General features: G+C 59.9%; 4 protein-coding genes across 4 annotated transcripts; 3 read left to right on the top strand and 1 right to left on the bottom strand.

Moving 5' to 3' along the window:
• The first annotated feature begins 717 nt into the window (after positions 1–717).
• On the top strand, positions 718–6103 carry LOC128796256 (deoxyribonuclease-1-like). Its single transcript, XM_053957740.1, has 10 exons — positions 718–944; positions 1322–1468; positions 2616–2799; positions 3531–3619; positions 3774–3857; positions 3982–4097; positions 4848–4960; positions 5237–5391; positions 5477–5573; positions 5871–6103. The coding sequence occupies exons 3-10, from the start codon at positions 2653–2655 to the stop codon at positions 5922–5924; spliced, it is 855 nt and encodes a 284-aa protein (XP_053813715.1). The 5' UTR covers positions 718–944; positions 1322–1468; positions 2616–2652; the 3' UTR covers positions 5925–6103.
• A 1518-nt stretch (positions 6104–7621) lies between these two features.
• Positions 7622–10905, top strand: LOC128796296 (deoxyribonuclease-1-like 2). Its single transcript, XM_053957813.1, has 8 exons — positions 7622–7768; positions 8069–8157; positions 9144–9227; positions 9344–9444; positions 9519–9631; positions 9852–10006; positions 10129–10225; positions 10717–10905. The coding sequence occupies exons 1-8, from the start codon at positions 7622–7624 to the stop codon at positions 10765–10767; spliced, it is 837 nt and encodes a 278-aa protein (XP_053813788.1). The 3' UTR covers positions 10768–10905.
• A 92-nt stretch (positions 10906–10997) lies between these two features.
• On the bottom strand, positions 10998–17018 carry ECI1 (enoyl-CoA delta isomerase 1). Its single transcript, XM_053957812.1, has 7 exons — positions 16934–17018; positions 16526–16672; positions 15444–15571; positions 14725–14871; positions 13736–13857; positions 12868–13046; positions 10998–11505 (listed from the first exon to the last, which is right to left on the bottom strand). The coding sequence occupies exons 1-7, from the start codon at positions 16971–16973 to the stop codon at positions 11339–11341; spliced, it is 930 nt and encodes a 309-aa protein (XP_053813787.1). The 5' UTR covers positions 16974–17018; the 3' UTR covers positions 10998–11338.
• Positions 17019–17109: 91 nt separating this feature from the next.
• On the top strand, positions 17110–19354 carry PTX4 (pentraxin 4). The gene is made up of 2 exons (XM_053957801.1): positions 17110–17722; positions 17849–19354. The coding sequence occupies exons 1-2, from the start codon at positions 17594–17596 to the stop codon at positions 19094–19096; spliced, it is 1377 nt and encodes a 458-aa protein (XP_053813776.1). The 5' UTR covers positions 17110–17593; the 3' UTR covers positions 19097–19354.
• Positions 19355–19944: the final 590 nt, after the last annotated feature.

Below are 19944 nucleotides of genomic sequence, written 5' to 3' on the forward strand. Positions count from 1 at the left end.
CGGCCGGGACAAAAACAGTCACGCGCCGCCGCCGGCGGCAGCGCCCCCTGGCGGGCCCGCCCCGGGGGTAACGGGGGCTCGGCCGGGAGCCAGGCGGGCCCGGGCACCGGGCACCGGGCACCGGGCACCGGGCACCGGGACACGGGCGACAGCTCGCCCTGGGCGACTGAGACAGGCGGGCCCAACCCTGGGAGGAGCCTCGGCCTGAGGGGGTCTTGGCCCTCGAGGGATCTTGGCCCCAGGGGCTGGTGCTGGGGTTGAGTCAAGGGGTCTCAGCATGGAGGGGTCTGGTGAGGGGATATCGGCCCTGGGGGCTGCTCCTTGGTCTGACTCAGGGGCTCTTGACTTGGGAGAGAACTGGTCCTGGGCGCGTCTTGGCCCTGGGGCTTACCGTGGGGGGAGTATTGGCCCTGAGGGTGCTCCAGCCCTGGGGGTCTTGGCATGAACAGGGTCTGATCTTTGTGGGGTCTTGGCCCAGAAGTGCTGTTAAACCCTGGGACTCTTCTTTGAGGGGGTCTTAGCCTGGGTGAGACGGGATCTGGAGGACCTTGGCTCAGGAGGGTCTTAGTCCTGGGTCTGGCCCCTGGGGGGGTTCCTGACCTGAAGAGGGATTGACCATGGAGGGTCTTGCCTGGGGAAACCCGGCCCTGGGTCCAACCTGGGGAGCCTGTGGCGGCTCTAGGTCCAGCCCTGGTCCCACTGCGGGGAGCACCCCTTCTCTGCAGGGTGCCTGGCTCCAGGGGAGAGGCTGCCAGGCCCTCCAGCCCCTGAGAATCACTGCACCCTGCAGGGGCTCTCCTGGGAAGCACGGCAGCTGCCTCTGGAGGCAGGGACATCAGCCAAGGCCGCTGGGACAGCGCTGTGTGAGCTGTGCGAGTGGCTGGGGTGGAGGGTTGCCACCCCCCAGCACTGCATGGCCCTCCCAGGGACAGGCCCTGAGCCAGGTGACCTCCTGGGGAGGGTCTGGGGATGGGCACCATGGCAGGGATTTGCCATTTTTTTGGGACTTTTGGCCTCACACCCAAAGACCACACTGGGATGGCTCCTGCTGGCCACAGCACACTCACAGCTTGTTGGAAATGTGGGATGCTGGATGGGAATGATTTGTGTTGGTGAAATAAACACTTTTAAAGAGAATTTGTATCTGGTGATGAGTGAGAGCTGCCCATGCCACATATTGGGAAGCTACTGATCCCCACTAGATATCTCTGGCCTTCATTCCACCTTGTAGAGCTCTTGTTGGCATTTTAATCCCTTCTCGGCCTTACCTGTGGTGGGAGGCATTGGCAGAGGTTGAAAGAGCTCTTTTTTCACTGAGCAGACCTTTGCTTCCGTGGAAAATGCCATATGGAGCCTGCGGCCTCACATGATCCTTGGCTGGGCAACCACCTGGCAAGGAGAGAGTGTCCCTCTCCATAAATGCAGGTGCAGATCCTTCCCCTTCCAGAGTCCTTGGACGACATCAAAGGTAGGTCCTCCTCTCCTCTCTTCCCACACCTCCAGGAGCTTCCCTTGACAGTGTCATCTCCTCCAGCTCAATTTTACCACAATGCTCTGCTGGGCCAAGCCTGGGTGCAGCTCGGGGATGAATATGCCCCTTGTAGGTGCCTCTGCCTGGGAGGTTTGGAGGCTGCTGTGCTCTCCAGGAGTGGGGAGGATTTATGGGCCTTTGGGCAATTTTTGGCATGACCAAATCATGGCATTGCCAAATCGCTGCGTTACCAGCTGAAGGGTCTGTGGTGTTAGAGGGAAGAGTTTGGAGCAGGAGTGCAAGTGGGAAAAGTGAGGATTTAACTAGAGCAGCTGCCCCAGAAGGAAAAGTGAGCCCAAGGCCAGCAAATCCTTCCCCAGGCTGATTTGGTGTGCCAAAAGCTGGAGCATTTGTCCGTCCTCTCAGCCTGTTTATCAGGCTCTGGGTGAGTTCAGGCACTCAGGTACCCAGGCTTGGGCAGGGCTCAGGGCTCAGGTCCCACACGCTGGTGAAATATTACCTCGAGGCAGTCAAGTGCCACGGGAAATACTTCCCAAACGCCTTCCCCGTGGGTGGGAGCTGCAGCACTGCCTTTGCAGAGGGTCCTGCAGGAGCCAGCCTGGGTGAGGATGGGGCAGGGGCACTGCTGGGGGATGGGAGGGCAGGAGAGGGGCAGGTTACCCCAGGTGAGGATGCTCCAGGCAGTGAGGAAGGTGGGGAGGGGTCTCAGGGAGGATCTATTCCTTGCTCTGTCCCAGCACAGCTGCTGTAGGGTCTTTGGGGTCTCTGGCACTGATCCAGAGAAAGGTGGGAGAGGCACAAGCCAAGGGATTTTGGGGTCCCTGGCCACTGCCACCAATCCCAGGCCAGAAGAGGTGCCCAGGCTGAGCTCTTCCTCATGGGGAATGAGGAAGTGACTGCTCTGTGTCACCATGAAATGGCATTTATTTGCTGGGAATTTTCCGCTCCAGCCTTGTGAGTAACCTGGCCTCCTTCCAGGAGGGACAGGTAGGATGAGGCAACAGAGGTACAATCCCTGCATCCTGGTGGTCCCTTTAGAAAAGAGTTGCCTCCCAGTGAAACCAGTATGGCCAGTGGGAATACCCTGGTCATCCCTGTTGTCTGTCCCAAATCCCTCTTCCAGCCAGGTGGGCTGAGCCCCTCCTGCACCTCTGCACAGGATGGCAACCTCAAGGCTGGTGTTGTCGCTGCTGGTCGCAGCTCTCCTGCTCCATGTGGCCACCACACTGAAGATTGGTGCCTTCAACATCAAAGCCTTTGGGGACACCAAGATGTCCAACCAGACCATCGCAAATATCATCGTCTCTGTGAGTGCTGGGGGCAGGAGCAGGCCTGGACATGCTCTGCTCTTTGGGATGCAGCCAGCCTGGGCAGTGGGACACCTGCTTCATCCATCCATCCATCCATCCATCATCCATCCATCCATCCATCATCCATCCATCATCCATCCATCCATCCATCATCCATCCATCCATCCATCCATCCATCCATCATCCATCCATCCATCCCATCCATCCATCCATCATCATCCATCCATCATCCATCCATCCATCCATCATCCATCCATCCATCCATCCATCCATCCATCCATCATCCATCCATCCATCATCCATCCATCCATCCATCCATCCATCCATCCATCCATCCATCATCCATCCATCCATCATCCATCCATCCATCCATCCATCATCCATCCATCCATCCATCCAAGCCTTCATCTACCCACCCATCTGCTCTTTCCCCATCACCATCTCCCACCTCAGGCCATCTCCACCCTTGCTGGTCCCCAGTCAAGGCTGGGTGAATTTGATGTTGCCCAGGTTCCTCCCTTGGAGCAGCTGCTGGGTAGGTGGGTGGTGGACACACAGGGCCCTTCCAAGCCAGAGCACACCAACACAGGGGTCTCCTCCCTGGCCCTGAGGTCCCTGCTGCCCTCCCATTGCCAGCCTGGGAGCCTTTGCAGCCCAGAACAGGCAACCACAGGTGCCCCCAGAGCAGCTCCTGGCCAGGGCAGAGCAGCTCTGAGCTTGTCCCCCAGGTCCTGTCGGAGTACGACGTCGTTCTGGTGCAGGAGGTCCGGGATGCCGACCTGAGTGCCGTGAATGACCTCATGGACCAGCTCAACAGGTGACCCCATGGCTTGGTGTGGGAGTGACTGCAAAGGGGATTCTGGGATGGATTCCAGCCATGCCAGGGCACCTCTGTCTCAGCTGGAGGGAGCCTGGTGGATGCTGGAAAGCACCAGGAGCCTCCTCTCACCCTCTCCACAACTTGCTCCCAGTGCTGGGAAGCACCCATATAGCTCTTTGGTCAGCGTCCCCCTGGGTCGGACCAGCTACAAGGAGCAGTACCTCTTCATCTACAGGTAGGGGTGCTGCCAGGCGTCACCTGCTGCCCTCCCCAGCAGCCCCCAAAGGGGATGGGTACCTTTGAGGGGTCCTGGCTGTGACAGGAGCAGTGCTGGGGGCTGCCCTGCTCTCCTCCCTCAGGTCAGACGTGGTCTCCGTGCTGGGAAGCTACTACTACGATGATGGCTGTGAACCCTGTGGGAACGACTCCTTCAGCAGGGAGCCCTTCATTGTGAAGTTCTCCTCACCCACCACGCGTGAGCAGAGCCGATGTTGGGGGATGCCCAGACCTGGCACAGGGTCCCCTCCACGCAGGGCTGAGCCCAGAGCTGTGCCTGCCAAGCATAGGGGGGTTGCAACCCTTCACCAGGGTCCCACCCATGGATGCCCAGGGGTCCATGTCCCTGCCCAGCATGGCCAGCAATGCCTGCTGTTTCCCACCATGTGCCATCTCCTACCAATCACCTGTCATCTCCCACCAGGAGTTCTCTCCAGCTGTGTGCCATCTCACATCTCCAGCTGCTTCCCATCGTGTCCTTCATCCCAATATTTGCTACCTCCCATCTTGTGCCATATCCCGTCTGCTTCCTCTGGCTGGGTGCCATCTCCCATCATGTACCATCTCCTATCACCTGTCATCCCCCATCCTTTCTATCTCCCATCATGTCCCATTTCCCACTTTGTTCCACTGCTGACCCCATGCTATCACCTCCACCTCCTGAGAACCTCCTCAGGGCATACACACCATCCCATCTCCTGCCCAAAACCATATTGGCTTGCAAATGCTAATGGGAAACAAGCAGTAAACCCCAAACAATGCACAAAGGCATGCAGCTCCCCACTGGAATTTCCAGTATGAGGGACAGGCAGAGCATCAAACTCAACACATCCTTTCCCTTCAACTGCTTTTCCTGGCCAGTAGCTGGGGCTTGGCCTGGGGTGGTTTCCTGGGGTTCCCATTCCCTGGCTGCAGCCCAGCCAGGGGCTGATGGTCAGCTGTCCAGCAGAGGTACAGGAGTTCGTGTTGGTGCCTCTGCATTCTGAGCCCAGCCACGCAGCACAGGAGATCGATGCGCTCTACAATGTCTACACCGATGTCATCAACAAGTGGGGGACTGAAGTAAGCAGCACTGGGGAACGTGGCTGCTCCCCAGGGCAGCCAGGTGGGACGAACATGTCCCACGGGAGGCCTCTTGTACCCATCAGAGCAGGTGCCACCCCAGCAGTCTCCAGGCAGGGAGCTGCTGGATGGCCCTCCTGCCGTTCCTGGGGGCTTATCCCTGCACACTGAGTCACCTCGGGGCGTTTGTAGACTAAGAAATCTCCCTTAAGATTTTAGGGAGCCCTCGCTGCCCTGTAAGGTGTGTGGGCAGGGACTCAGTGCTCTGCCCTGCAGGACATGATCTTCCTGGGTGATTTCAACGCTGACTGCTCCTACGTGACCAGCTCCCAGTGGCCGTCCATCCGCCTGCGCTCCCTGCGTGCCTGCGAGTGGCTGATCCCCGACAGTGCCGACACCACCGTGGCCGACACCGACTGCGCCTACGACCGGTGGGTGCCGCAGCCAGGGCTGGCACGGGGGGCTGGCACGGGGAGGACTGACGGGCACTAACCTCCCACCGTGATGCCTCGGCAGCATCGTCACCTGCGGCACCGCGCTGCGCCAAGACATTGAACCTGGCTCTGCCACCGTCAACAACTTCCAGAAGAAATTCCACCTCCAGATCAAGGATGTGAGTGAGGGGCTGGGTGGGGCATGAGCCTACCAGCATTAGGATCTGCCCCACCGTAGCTCCTGGGAGGGAGCTGGGAGTGCTCTCTGTTCCCAAGGGTGCACCTAAGAGCAGCCTGACCCCAGCTGTTGTACCAAATCAACCCTCCAGATTGAGCATTTTGGGGTATGGTCTAAATTTTGGGGATTGGAGTGGAGCATTGGGGTCCCAGTCAGCCATGACAGTGGCAGTGGTATATGAGCTAAGGGTTTATGAGTTGACTGTGGTCAAGGTGACTCTGCTCTCCCTCACATGCAGGCGTTGGCTGTCAGTGACCATTTCCCAGTGGAGGTGACCCTGAAAGCCTACTGAGCCTGTCCCCACACCAGTGGCCACCAGGACACCTCAGCACACACCTGCATCCCTCGTGGGAGCCCACGCGCCACGTGCCAGCCAAGCTGCCCACTGTCTCTACAAGGAGTCCTTGGGCTCTTGTGGAAGTATTTTGCTTTCTGCTTCTATTAAAAATGAGCCTTTTCCTGCCTCTGCAACTCTGGAAGGGAGGTCCCTTCAGTATCCCCAGCAGCCCCTGGCTCCACGGCCCCTCAGCCCCCTGCCAGGGAGCCCCAGGGCTGGGGGACCTCCTGCCATCAAGAGACCTGGACCCATGGGGTGGTGAGCACTGCTTCCCTCTCAGCTGATGGTGGCAAAAGCTGGGACTCTGGGAAGGGGCTGGGGGGCTCCAGGCTTTCCAGGATGCAGGATGCTCTTCTACCAGCTCACAGGGCCACATCCTGACAGAGCCTGCCTGGCTGCAGGGCTGCTGACAGGGCGCTGACAGGGTGCAGGGAGGATGTGAATCAGTTCCCAGGGGGCTTGGTGCTTCCCAGGGGGTTTCGGTGCCGACACAGCACCGAGGGACATGGGACTCATCCCGAGACTGGGTGTGAGGATGCAAAACCTGGCGGTGCACATGAGAGCTTGGCAAGTCCTGGCACGAGCAGCCATCAGAGCCAGCTGCTCCGTTGTCATCCTGGAGTGATGTCATGGGCCGTGGTGATGCCATGGACGGGCATGGGGAATGCCAGCCCTCCTGGGGCTACTTTGGGTCACCAGTGGGGTTGTTCTGGGTGACACTGGGGCTGCTGCAGGGGTTCGCAGCCATCCCCTCTTGTCGTGGCTGGTGGTGCTCACCTGCCTGACCCAGACACTGGCCATTTCCTTCTCTTCCCTCTAATTACATTTACATTGTCTGAGTCACCCAATTAAGGCCAGCGCCCTTCACCTCCTGCCTGGCCACCGTGCCCACTCTGTGGTCCAGGTGCCACCCTAGATGGCAGCCCCCCAAGTCCCACATACCCATCCAGTCCCACAGGGATGCCCCAGCATTTCCAAGTCTCCCTGTCTGTCCTTTGCTGTGTCAGCACAGGGATGGCTGGGCTGGCCCCACCCTGTCGCCCTGTGGGATTTTTGGTTTCCCAATGTGGGAAGCAGCTCAAAGTTATGTCAAAACCCCCACGGGGGTGTCCGACTCATCCTGCTTTGCCGGCACCTCCGCTGCCAATAAAGCCGCCCATCCTGCTGCCGGCAGGGCAGAGGTGCTGCGCGTTCGGCGAGGTAAGGACGGGTCCAGGCTCAGCGCCTTCGACTGCCAGCCAGGTGGGACTGGGAGGAACTGGGACGAGTTGGGATGAGGAGTCAGTCGCCCCTTACCCCAGCAGTGGGGGCTGTGGTGCAGTTTAAGGATATGGAACAGCCTGGGGTGCCTGGAATGCTGGCAGTGGTGGATGGGGCTTGTAGGCAGTGAAGACATCCTGGTGGGGGAGTGGAGGTGAGTGATCCCTGGAGCTGGAAGAGGCAGACTCACAGCAGTGAGACAGAATTTATCTTCTGGGACTGGTGAGCTGGCAGACTGCCCACACCAGCTCTGCAGCGTGCTCTGAGCAATGCCCACACACCAGGGCTTTGGAAGGATCTACATGTTTTTTCCTCTACTCCAAATCCAAAATAGTGCTCCGAATTCATCTCCCATCCCTGCACCCCTGTGACCCAGCATTGATCCTGGAAGAATGGGGACTGTGACACTGGAATTGTCCCTGCTGGCTGTGGCTCTCCTGTGCCCAGCCACTGCCGTGCTGCGCATCGGTGCCTTCAACATCCAGGCCTTCGGTGACACCAAGATGTCCAACAAGGAAGTGGCAGAGATCATCATCAACGTGAGTGCAGCCAGCGCACCATGGGGATGGACTGCGTGCTGGGACAGACCCCAACAGGGCTCCTGTGCCAGAGATGTGGGGATGTGGCTGAGGATAGGATGGCATCACAGTGCTGGGGATGGCCTGGGTGGATGTGGTGGGGTGTCAGGCACAACCCACAGTCCCTCTGAGCCGTCCCTGGGAACATCTGCCCTGGCCCCAAGGGACATGCAAGTCCCCATGGTGCTGAAGCTGGAACCATGTCCCTGGCTGGGAGATGGGTGGGAGACTCACCCTGAGCTGTCCCTGTCGGCCTTGCAGGTCCTGCGCCGCTATGACGTGGTGCTGGTGCAGGAGGTGCGCGACTCCGACCTCAGCGCCGTCACCGAGCTCATGGAGCAGCTCAACAGGTACAAGAGGGACTGGCACAGGGATGGCAGCACCAGCAGGGAAAGCCAGGCTGCCTGAGCAGTAAGAGGCAAAAAAAAGTTGTCCATCAACAGAGAGTTTATTTTTGGAAAGAAGAATAGGAGAAACGTGCTGGGGCAAGGAGGAGGCACTGAAAACAAAACTGGGAATAACCCAGTGAAGGGAATGGGGATACAAGTGATACAAATCCCTTCTGAAAGCTGTAAGCTCACCAGAGCATGCAGGATGGAAAGGAACTACAGCTCTGGCAAGCTCTGACTCCAAAATCCAACAGGACAGGGCAGAAGCAAGAGAGGGGGAGGAAGGGACAGGCAGACCTTGCACCCCAAGACCCTGTGAATGGCAGGGGGACCCCAGGATGGGCCCAGCAGTGCACGGTGCTTTGAAGGGGGTGGTTCTGGCACCCTAGGAGGAAAAGGGGCTGCTGAGGTAGGCTAAAACTGGCCACAGCAGGGTGGGAGCCCCTCCACCAACTGGGTGCTGACCCAATTTTGGGAGAGGGCACGGCTCGGGTCCATGCGGAAGCTGTTGCCGCCGTGTTGAAAGGCAGCTAGTGCTCCTGAGCAGGTGTGCCCAGCCCATGTCCTCGCCCCTTCCGTGTCCCCTCCAGCATGGCCATAAAGCAGCCAGGGCAGGGAGGGTGACGCTGGGTGCTTCAAAGCCCCAGGCTGCTCACTGACCTAATTTAGGTCTGCTGCAAATGAAGGTGAGGAATGTCCCTGCAGAGAAAGGGTGGCAGGAGCCGCCCCATGTCATGCTGTGCCCAAGGAGCCGCCTGGGGAAGAGGCACTGGGGGCTTCAGAGCTGCTATGCCTCATGTCACCCCACAACCAGAGCACAGTGACCCACAGGGACTCTAGGGCAGGACCAGCTGGTGCAAACCCTGGGGCCACCCAGCTCCTGGACACGCCGAAGCCAATCTAGATGGTCCCAGCCATGTCACTGTCCTGCCTCTGTGTCTCTGCAGCGCATCCACATCCCCATACGACTACGAGATCAGCAGCCCCCTGGGACGGGAGAACTACAAGGAGATGTACCTGTTTATCTACAGGTAATGGGGCTGGCAGTGCTGCAGCCTGTGCCATGGCACTGCAGGGCCACCAGCACCACGGAGGGGACACAGGGGCTGTGCCAAGTCCCCGGGTCACCATCCTTTTGTTGCCACAGGACAGACGTTGTGTCTGTGGTGGACACCTACCAATATGAGGACCCCCAGGATGTCTTCAGCCGGGAGCCATTCATCCTGAGAGTCTCAGCACCCAGCACCAGTAAGTGGGGGAACAAGTGGCCATGGGCTGTGGCATGGGGTGGCTGTGGGGCTGACATCCCTCTCCCCTGGCAGAGGTGAAGGAGTTTGTGCTGGTGCCCCTGCACTCGGCCCCACACGATGCTGTCGCTGAGATTGATGCGCTCTACGACATCTACCTGGCCATCATCAACAAGTGGGGGACTGATGTGAGTGTCACCAGCACTGGGGGGACACAGAGGTTGGGCACTGAGCCCCAGGGACTGTTTGACCCACACTGGGACTGTGCTTCAAGGCGAGCGCAGCTGGTGCAGGAGTGGTGGGGTGAGAACCCTGTTCCTGCCCCGTGACAGGGTGGTCCCTGCCACCACCATGGGAGGGCTGGTGGCAGGAACAGCCCACCACCCACATCTCCCATCTCCCTTGCAGAACCTGATGTTCCTGGGGGACTTCAATGCTGACTGCTCCTACGTCCAGCCGAGCGACTGGTCATCCATCCGCCTGCGCACCAGCGACATCTTCAAGTGGCTGATCCCCGACAGCGCTGACACCACCGTGGGCAAGTCAGACTGTGCCTATGACAGGTCAGCGCTGCCACCATGGCACCACTGTCCCCTTCCCTGGCATCCCGGTGGCCCCCTGCCTGTCCTGCACTGCCAGCAGGGGCAGGAGTGGCACCCACCATCCACCCACATCTCCCCTGCAGGATCGTGGTGTGTGGCAACAAGCTGAAGAGAAGCATCCTGTCCAACTCAGCTGGTATCTACAATTTCCAGCGTGCTTTCCAGCTGGACCAGGAGGAGGTGAGCCAGGATCACACATTTGGGGTCTAGGAGGTACCAAAGCTGAGCTGGCCCAGGCTGCAGGGCTGTCCTTGTCTCTTCAAGGGGCTCAGGGTGACAAGGCATCCAAGGGTGGAAACAGGACAGGGGATTTGGGGGTCCCCGTTGGGAAGAGAAGAGATGCACAGGGCTTTTTATTGTCTTCTATGGCCAGGACTCAAAGTATGGGGTAACTCAAGCCAACCTTCAGCAACCCATCACTGGCACAGAGGCCCCAGATGAGACATGGGGCCTTGGAGGGGAGGTGGCCCCCTGCCAGTGCCCACCCCAAGCCACAACTAGGCATCTCTCCATGAGAGCCTTGTGTGTTGAGTGTCTTGGGGCTGGGGACAGTGTGCCCTCTACAGCAGGCAGAAGGTTCTGGCAGGGTAATTGACTGCCCTGTGAGCCCCAGCAGCACAGCAAGGGGTGAGTGGCTCACTGAACATCTCCCACCTCTTGCCCTCCTCCAGGCCCTGGCAGTCAGTGACCACTACCCAGTCGAGGTGAAGCTGGCGGCCTGAGCTCCTCCTGCAGCCACAGACCAGGATCCAGCTCCAGCTCCCACCACCAATCCCCACGAAGGTGTTCCACTCAGCCCCATCCACAAGTTGTGTGCATGGGCTGCCCCAGATACCGGTCTGGAGAAGGATGGCAGCTGGCTGTGCCCAGACCCCCCCAGCCACGAACCAGATCCTGGGGACAGGCCACCAGCCAGGACACAGCGACCACAGACAAGCCATGGAACAAAGCATCCATCTCCTACCTCATTGAAGATTTATTGACAAACCTCGTTCCACGATTAACTGTTGGACAGGAGGGAGGACATCCAAGGACCATCAGGCTCAGGCCACAGCGTGTTGAGACCCTGTCCCTGTCCATTCCTTGGGGGGCTGGGCGGGCTCTCCCTGCCCTTGGGGAAGGCAGCAGTGGTGTCAGGCACTCTACAGGCACAAAGGGAAGAGGCAGCTGGGCAGCTGTGGGAGCGGGTGGCACGTCACCGATTGCTGGCACTGCAGGTGGCTTCGCTGTGAGACCAACAGCTACTGCAGCGTTTCAGAGGGTGACTCGACCTCCCAGGGACCAGCTGGATCCTCAGCTCTTCCTCTTCTTCAGCATCTCCATGTACATGCGAAGGGACTTCTGGATGGACTCTTTTGAGATGAAGCTGATGAAGTTCTTGATGTCTTCCTCCCGGTGAGCTACCAGGCGGTCCAACACCGCCTTCCTCATCATGGTCTTGGTGAGCTGGCGGGCATGGTCTGCAGAGAGGACAGCAAGGGTGAGGAACACGCCCTGTTCTCACCCCTGACCAGCTCTCAATGCCACCAAATGCAGGTCTAATGGCATAGTTCGCACTGCAAAGTGCTCTTGAAAGCAGCAGGGAAAGGAGTAAGAAAAACCCACCAGCTGGGAGCTGAACTGGATAAATTCTCATACAATAAATTATGGTTGTACTGCTCAATTGGGAAATGACTGATCTACTAGCAAAGATGACAGAAAGTTGTGTACCTCCTTCTCTCTGTGCCCTCCAGAGCCCAATATCCACCTCCAATACAAACCAGTAACCAAACAAAATTCCTTCTTATTTGAAACTGCTGTGGCTCTAAGCTCCCCTGAACCAACTCCTTCAATCCCTGCAAGACAGTCTGCTCCTGCCAACCATGCTGTACAAAAGCCAGCAACACTTCCCTCGAGCTCATCCCTGGGCCTGTGCCATTCCACATGGATATGTGGATGCTGCTGGAGCAGCAGGGGCTGGTGGAGCTGACTGAGGCCTCGAGCACATATCTGCTTACACCCTCACAGAGCCAGGTGCAGTGATGTGGCAGCACATCTGCTGCACAGACGTTTTATTAATGCACTTAGTGACAATGAAATGGGGACTGACCCCCTCCATCCACACACTGGGAACTCCGAATTGCTCCAGCACCCGAGTGCTGAAGCCACCTCCACCCAGACACAGTTCTGCTTTAGAGGAAGGATCTGCACAGGACCTCCTGGAAGTCAGGAGAGGGCACAGCTGAGATATGCTCCCCAGTCTGGGGGGTGAGGTGTCACTCTAACACCAGGACAGCAGGGACGAGAGGTGGCATGGGCTGGGACAGCTCAGGTCTGTGGAGAGCCCTCTCCCAGCCCAGGAACCTTGTGCTGCAGTCGTGGAGCAGCCCAAACACACGATGCCTGTGCTGTGCCTGTCCTCATCCACACCCCCATCACTGCCATCCAGAATGCCAAGAGTTGATTCAGACCACAAAAGCAGCCTGGCAGCCACCCAGGAACTCTCACCCAGCCTCTTCACTCAGCTCCATGGCAGCTTTCCTGGGCTAACACCTCCACTGACAGAAAGAGATTCGCTTTGTCTGTGGATCTCAGACACCTCCAGACTGACTCAGCAGGGCTGGCAGGATGAGCTGAGCTGGGGCCACGTGCCCTGAACATTAGTACAGTGTCCCTCTCCATTAGCCCAAGGGTGCTGGAACTGCTGGGCTGAACTTTCCTACCTCCCAGCCAATCCAAACCTCCCCTTTCAATGGAAACTGTTACACAGCTCCCAGGTACCAGCCCTGGCATCTGTGCTTCCCACTCAGACCAGGTCCTCTCCTCTCCTGCCAGAGGTTTACCAGGAAGGGCCAGCCACTGTGCCATGACAGCTGCAGCCTTCTCCATGAGCTTCTCCTCTGGCACCAGCTCATCCACGAGGCCCAACCTGAGGGCCTCAGGTGCAGGGTGGAGGGAGCCCAGCTGGAGTGACCGTTCAGCAATTCGGTGTCCCACAACATTCACAAATGTGTCTTTAAACCTGCAAGAGATGAGAGGGAAAGCCATGCTCAGGGGCAGCTCACCCAGACATCAAGAGCTGACAGCACCTTGGTCCCACTCCCAGGCTCAGGGCTCTGAGAGCATCCTGGTTCCACTGCTCAGGTTCAGTCACAATGTGAAAATGGTGTGAGAAGAGCCATTTTTGGTAGTACCCCAAGAGAGTTCCCTCTCCTCTGTAAGAAAACTGCTCTTTTTACTCTCAGTGCCTGTGGGTACTCACTTGCTGTGACTGAGAGCTCCTTCCCAACAGTATATTTATACATTCCTAGGGCAAACAAGGGCCTGTGTATCAGTGTCTTAGTGCCCCTGTGCTTTCAGAGATCTCCACACCGTGGGATTTTGCAGGTACCCAGTGTGTACCCAGGAAATGTCTATTCCCAGACAGCCTGACACACGAGATCTCCCAGCACTCGTTCTGGAGTTAATTGCAAGGCCAGAACTGAGGTCTTTGTTGGTGAAGGATGTGAGGACATTCTGCAGCCTGAAAACTTTTCAGATACCTGCAGGACAGGACAGAAATGAGGTGTCATCTCCTGCAGCTGCAAATACCTGACCCCTGACACACAAACCACACTGCCATGACCAGCTGAACTGACTAATTAACTCCTTGAAGGTGAATTCTTTCTAGAGACCTACACATGATACTAGAAGTGGGAGGCACTGGCCTACCAGAAGGGAGCCACAATGCCCAGCTGGGCTTCGTTCAGGCCGATGCTGAATTTGGGGTTCTCTGCCATGATCCTGTAGTCACACGACAGGGCAACAAGGCAGCCCCCAGCCGGGCTGGACCCCTGGCAGAGAGAAGGACAGAGTGAGTCCAGGACACGGTTACAAACACCCCCCAGCCTTGCTGATCACTCCAGAGCACAGAAGACACCAGGAAAATAGAGCAGATGTCCCCAAGTTTCTGATCACCCGATTTGAAACAGTCCTAAAGAAGATTTCCGATGTTTATCAGGGTTTCATAGAACCACAGGAGGGTCTGGGTTGGAAGGCACCTTAAAGCCCATTTCATTCCCAGTCCCCTGCTACAGGCAGGGACACCTTCCACTAGATCAGGTTGCTCAGAACTCCATCCAGCCTGGCCTTGTTCACTTCCAGGGATGGAGCAGCCACAGCTTCTCTGGGCAACATGTTCTAGGGCCTCACCCCCCTCACAGGGAAGATTTCCCTTCCATTTGTGACCATCTTTTCCATGTCTCAGTGCTGCTCAGCCCTGCACAGGATGCCTGAGAGAAAACCCAAGTGCCTTCAATGGGGGGCTGTGGACAAACACCACCGTGAGCTGCCAGGGCAGCACCACCCTGGAAAACGAAAACAAGACACCAAAAATATAATGACCCAGCCATGGACACGGAGACTCCAGCAGCACTTCTCTGCTGGCCAAGAGTCCCAGCTGGAGGAGCAAAACCTGCTGCAAATGCTGAAATGTAACCCAGCAGTGCCTGCAGCTTACACAGAGCCTGCAGCATCCCACGCTCCCATACCTTCCCACACCCCACAGAACTGACAGACACGAGTTTTGTCTGAACGCCCCAACAAGATACATCCCTGGATGAATTTCAGCCTGGTTCTTCAGTTGTCCCTGCCCACACAGCCCGGAGCAGCCACAGCAGGTGACAATTCCACCCTGAGGAAGGTGGGCCCAAAGGACGTACATTGACTGCAGCCACTGTCACCATGTTGGAGCCGTAGAGCCGGAGCCACATCTCCTGCACGGCTCTCCAGAACTCGGTGTAGTGCTCTAAGCTCTTCCCACACATCTCGGTGATGTCCAGGCCAGATGAGAATATTTTGGGGACAGCCTGGAATTGGGAAAAGACAGAGGTCACTGAGAGTCACAGGGAAGGAAGGCCCCTTTAGCTCTCAGCCTGGTAGTTGGAGCAACAGAAAGTGATGAATGTGTGATATAAATCAGGGTCTTTTGGGGTTCTGAAAATATCTTCCCAGTTCTCCCACAACCTGGATTATCCCATTACCATAGCGTGCAGTGCTGGGCCTCTGCTTGCAACACAAGCAGGACAGGGTGAGGGTCCATATGTGAGTACATCAGCCACACAGCACAAAACCTGTCCTGTCTCATTGCCAGGCACCACCTTGTCCCCACACCACATCTGAAAATTAGCACTGGCATCTCCCAGCAGCTCCCTGTGGGTGAGCCAGGAGACGTTACAGGATGTGGCAGGTCGGCAGATAAGCAAATTTGATTTTCAAGACAAAGCACAACACCTGGTTGTCATTTTTCTGCTACAAAAGGGCACAGAAGAAAGATCATGGCCCTTCCAAGAGCCTCCTCCCCTCCTCCATGAGCCAGTCCGAGGTGCCTGGGGGCCCTCCCTTGCCAGTGACCAGTGACCAAACAGGAGCAAACACTTACAGAGGTGATGATCACACCCCGGCAGGCCCTGTTGTTCTCCAGCTTCTCCAGGCTTATGGAAAACTCTGTGAGGAACTCCAGGCTGAGGCTGTTGACTGGGGGACTCTTGAACTTCATCATGGCAACGCCTGTGCAGGGTAAGCACAGGGACATCAGACCACCCCCGCAGCAGCTCACACCACCCTGCCCAGAGGAGTTTCACCCACCTCCCTGTTTCCCTCACCCAACTGTGTCTTCCCACTCCCACTCAACTGCACTCCTGGCTGTTTAAAAGCTTCCAGAGCAGCAGAGCCAAGAGCAAGGTCCTGTCTTTGCCCAGATCCACCCACAAGCCAGGGTCACTCAGCAGGTGGTGGACTGGAGCACAGACCAGGTCATGTGTGGGGGCACGCCACGTGTCCCAAAGCCCAGCCGTTCCCTTCTCTCTCAGCTCAATGGGGAAGGTCGAGCCTGTAGCTTCTGCCACAGCACCCAGCCTGTGTCCAGGGGGTCACACACCTGCTGTGAGCCTGTCAGCACCATGGGAAGGGCTCTGAGCCCTTGTCCCTGCCCAAACTGCACTACCCGACCCAAAAGGTTCTCCCTGAGTGCTTAGCCTGGGTGCTGCGGCCATGCCCAGCTGGGAACAGCACGAGGATGCACCCAGGCACCTGAAAGCAGGACCTGGGAAGCCACAAGAACAGGTGCCTTTGTTCAGTGCAGGGACATGGCCCTGTGACAGCTATTCCTGGTAGCCAGGTCACAGAAATTCCCAACAGCTCTTCCCTGACAGAGCACTGCCACTCTACCAGGTGCCCAAACCTGGGACCCCCAGAGAGGGGACAATGCACAAGCAGGGGACAATAACAACCAGGATCTGTCTGTAGCACCAACCACCTGAAGTGCCCACAAGTGGTGAGACTCCCAAGCCCAACACTTCTCCCCAAGGCTCCTAAGCAGCTGTAGCTGTAACACCTGGGGCTTTGCTGACTTTCCATGCCCAGAGGCACACATGCCATGGGACAGGGGTGGAAGGGACCCTGCCTGTGCCCCACAATGCCCGTGGGTTGAGGCTGACACCGCAGAGGTGCCACCCGCCGTACCTGAGCTCTCGTCCAGCTCCACCTGGATCTTGTTGTTGCTGAAGGAACGACACGGGGCGAGCGGGAGGCCTGGCGGCTGCAGGGGGCTGGGGGGCGGCCGGGTGGCCCTGTCCCACGCTGGGAGGCGGCAGCACAAGGGCAGCACACCTGGGGGACACAGACAGGTAAGGACGGGAAGAGCACAGCCCCCACAAGTGTGGGGTGCGCTCCCCAAAACCGCTCTGCACGGACAGGGCGGGACACGGGGACACCCTGACCCGCTCAGAGAGGATACAGGGACACCCCAACCCACGGTAGAGGGACACGTGGAGCACCTTGACGGTAAGGGAGGGACACAGAGAGGCAGCGGGGGCTCGGGGACACGCCGAGCCCGCCGCAGGGAGCGGTCGGGGCGGGGTCGGGGCGCACCTGAGCGGCCGATCCGGCGGGCGAGGGTCGCCGCCGCCATCTTGTGCCGGGCTCAAGGGTACGGGGCGGGGCTAAGGGAAGGGCGGGGCCCCGCCGCGCCGCGTTGAAGGCCCGCCCACTGCTGTAAAGCTCCGCCCACCGGCGGCGCTGCTGCGCGCACGTGCTGCCCCCTCGTGGTGGCCCTGCCGCACTGCCCGGTCCTGCCGGCACTGACCGCTCCGTCCGACCGGCCCTGCCCTGCCCTGTGCTGTCCTACCGGCACTGACCGCTCCGTCCGACCGGCCCTGCCCTGCCCTGTCCTGCCGGTACTGACCACCCCATCCTCCCCTGCCCTGCCCTGTCCTGCCGGCACTGCCCTGCCCTGTCCCTCCCTGCCCTGCATCCAGCCACGTGCCTAGGATGCCCCACACACCTTTCCCCACCTCACAGCCGAATACCCCCGGCCCGGCCCCTGCCGCGGGACGCCGGAGCCCCGGGAGCTCTGGGCCGGGGCCAGCCGCCCCCGCGGAGCGCTGGCCCGGGGCCTCGGCGCTGGGAGCCTCGGTGCTGGGCCGTGCCAGCGGTGGCTGCGGATCTCATCAGCGGTGAAGGCTGCTCGAGGGGACAGCACGGGGTCCAGGGCCGGCCTTGCCGTGCAGGCAGAAAGCGTCCGGCAGCGGGATGGCGGGGATAGCACTGCCCCTCTGCCTGATCCTCGCTGCTGCCCTGCAGGGCGGCCTGACCCGGGCACCGCAGCCCCTGGCCCGCCCCGGCCCCCTGCTCCTGCGGCTGCGGCGCCTGGAGGAGCAGGTGGGTGTCCGGGGCGGGGAGGGGGTGCTGCCCAGCCTGTGCCAGGGGCACACTCAGCATTTTGGGTTGGGCAGGGACCCGGCATGGGGACGTAGGTTCACCCCACGTCATCCCTTTCCCTTGCAGTTTCTCCGGCTCCAGGAGGTGACACTGAACCATCTCCAGAGCATCGCCAGCAACTACAACATCTCCTACAACATCGACGGACGTTTCCAGGCGCTGGCGGAGCAGGCGGAAGCGGCCGACGCTGCCCGGGCCGCCCTGGGTGCCGAGCTGGCCCGCCTGGCCACTGCTGGCCGGAGGCTACGCCGCAGGCTGAAGAGGCTGGAGGGGATAGTGGGTGCCCTGAGCCCACCACACGGCCTGCTCACCCACGCACCGGCCGCACTGGTGGAGGCTGGCACCAAACCGCACGGTCTGCCATTCGCCGCCCGGAGCCGGGGCAGCCCGCTGGAGCAGCAGCCACCGGGCCAGGCTGTCCGCAGCACCCCCGGCCCTCGCCGCCCGAAGACGAGGCGGTGGCAGCAGCACCGGCAGGAGGAAGGGCACTGCCTGCCGGCTGATGCCGGGCCGGGCGGAGCGCCCGGGGAGGATGAGGAGAGCCCTCGGGATGCAGCACCAGTAGCCCAGAGCATGGCAGCGGTGCTCCCCACCGTAAGCACGGCTCCCCGGGAGCAGCCCCCAGCCCCCCGGCAGCCAGGAGAGGGCAGGTACGGCCCCCCCGCCCCGCTGCCCGCCTGTCGCAGCGGTGCCGTCCTGCTCTTCCCCAACACCTCCGCTGAGCACGGGGCCGTCCTGGGGCTGGGGCCACACCGGGGCCTGCGGGCGATGTCACTCTGTGCCTGGCTGGCCACCCCAGCCCCTCGCCTCGGTGCTCTCCTCTCCTACGCCACCGAGGATGGGCAGAACGAGCTGGCCGTGCAGGGCCACGGTGGGAATCGCCCTGGCTCTGCACGTTTCATCGTGGGGGACGGGCAAGTTCGGGAGCTCCCGGTGGCGCCGCTCCTGGACGGCAAATGGCACCACCTGTGCCTCACCTGGTCCTCCGGCCAGGGCCACTACCGCTTCTACGTGGACAGGAGGCTGCTGGCTGCCGGCTCCGGCTTCCAGCAGGGCTATGAAATTCCCACTGGTGGCTCGCTGGTGCTGGGCTGGGGGCAGGACGGCCCCAACGTGGACTTGGGCACTGGAGAAGCTTTTGTGGGTCACCTGGCTGGCTTTGCTCTCTGGAGACGGGCTCTCCTGCCCGGGGAGGTGGCCAGAATGGCGACCGGGCGGGGGCTGCCCCGTGGCCCCCTCCTCACGCTGGCCGATGCCTCCTTGCAGGGCGGGGTGCGGAGGGTGGCGTGTCCCTGCCTCCAGCACTGCCTTTGACCCGGCTGACAGCAGGAACGGTGCCGGCTACCAGCGGTCACGGCTGGCTCATGGTGCCGCTCCCGACACGAGCTGAACCCTCCCAGGGTGATGGGACACCCAGCAGGGAGGGCATCTCAGAACTGGCACCACCGGCGGAGGGAAAAGGGAAAGGGGGTCTTGGCAGCCAGTGGGGCAGAGGTGGGACCAAAGCCAGAGGTCGCCTGCTCCTAGAGGATGCACAGCCCATGGTTCCTATTAAAACGCTCCTCACGTGAGAGAAACCCGATTTACCTCTGTCCTGCTCATTCACTGTAGCGCTCGGTGCCGCTCCCAGCCGGGCAGGAGCTGCTCAGCACGGGCAGCCGGAGCGGGTGCCGCTGCTCGTTCCCTGCCCCTGAGGCAGAGCAGGGGAAGCGGAGCACGGCACAGCCGTGACCGGGGTGAGCCAGCGCCGCCGGAGCAGCCGCCGGTCCCGTGCGCTGCCCCTGCCCGCGGGGCTCCGTGGCGGGGCAGGGCTCTGGGCCGAGCTGTGCTGCTCCATAAGGCGAAGCACACTCGCTCCCGTACGTCTGCTCTGAGGAATTCTGTGCCTGGAGAGCTGGAGCAGCGTCGTTCCCAGAGCCCCGCGTTCCCGGGGACGGCGGGGCCGTGCTGCCGGCTGGGTGTGCGTGGGGCAAAGCCTCGCCACCTCTCGGGCCGCCGCCCCGGGGTCCTATCCTATCCCATCCTATCCCATCCTATCCCATCCTATCCCATCCTATCCTATCCTATCCTATCCTATCCTATCCTATCCTATCCTATCCTATCCTATCCTATCCTATCCTATCCTATCCTATCCTATCCTATCCTATCCTATCCTATCCTAT

The sequence above is a fragment of the Vidua chalybeata genome, chromosome 16 (assembly GCF_026979565.1).
Source record: "Vidua chalybeata isolate OUT-0048 chromosome 16, bVidCha1 merged haplotype, whole genome shotgun sequence".
Taxonomy (NCBI): domain Eukaryota; kingdom Metazoa; phylum Chordata; class Aves; order Passeriformes; family Viduidae; genus Vidua; species Vidua chalybeata.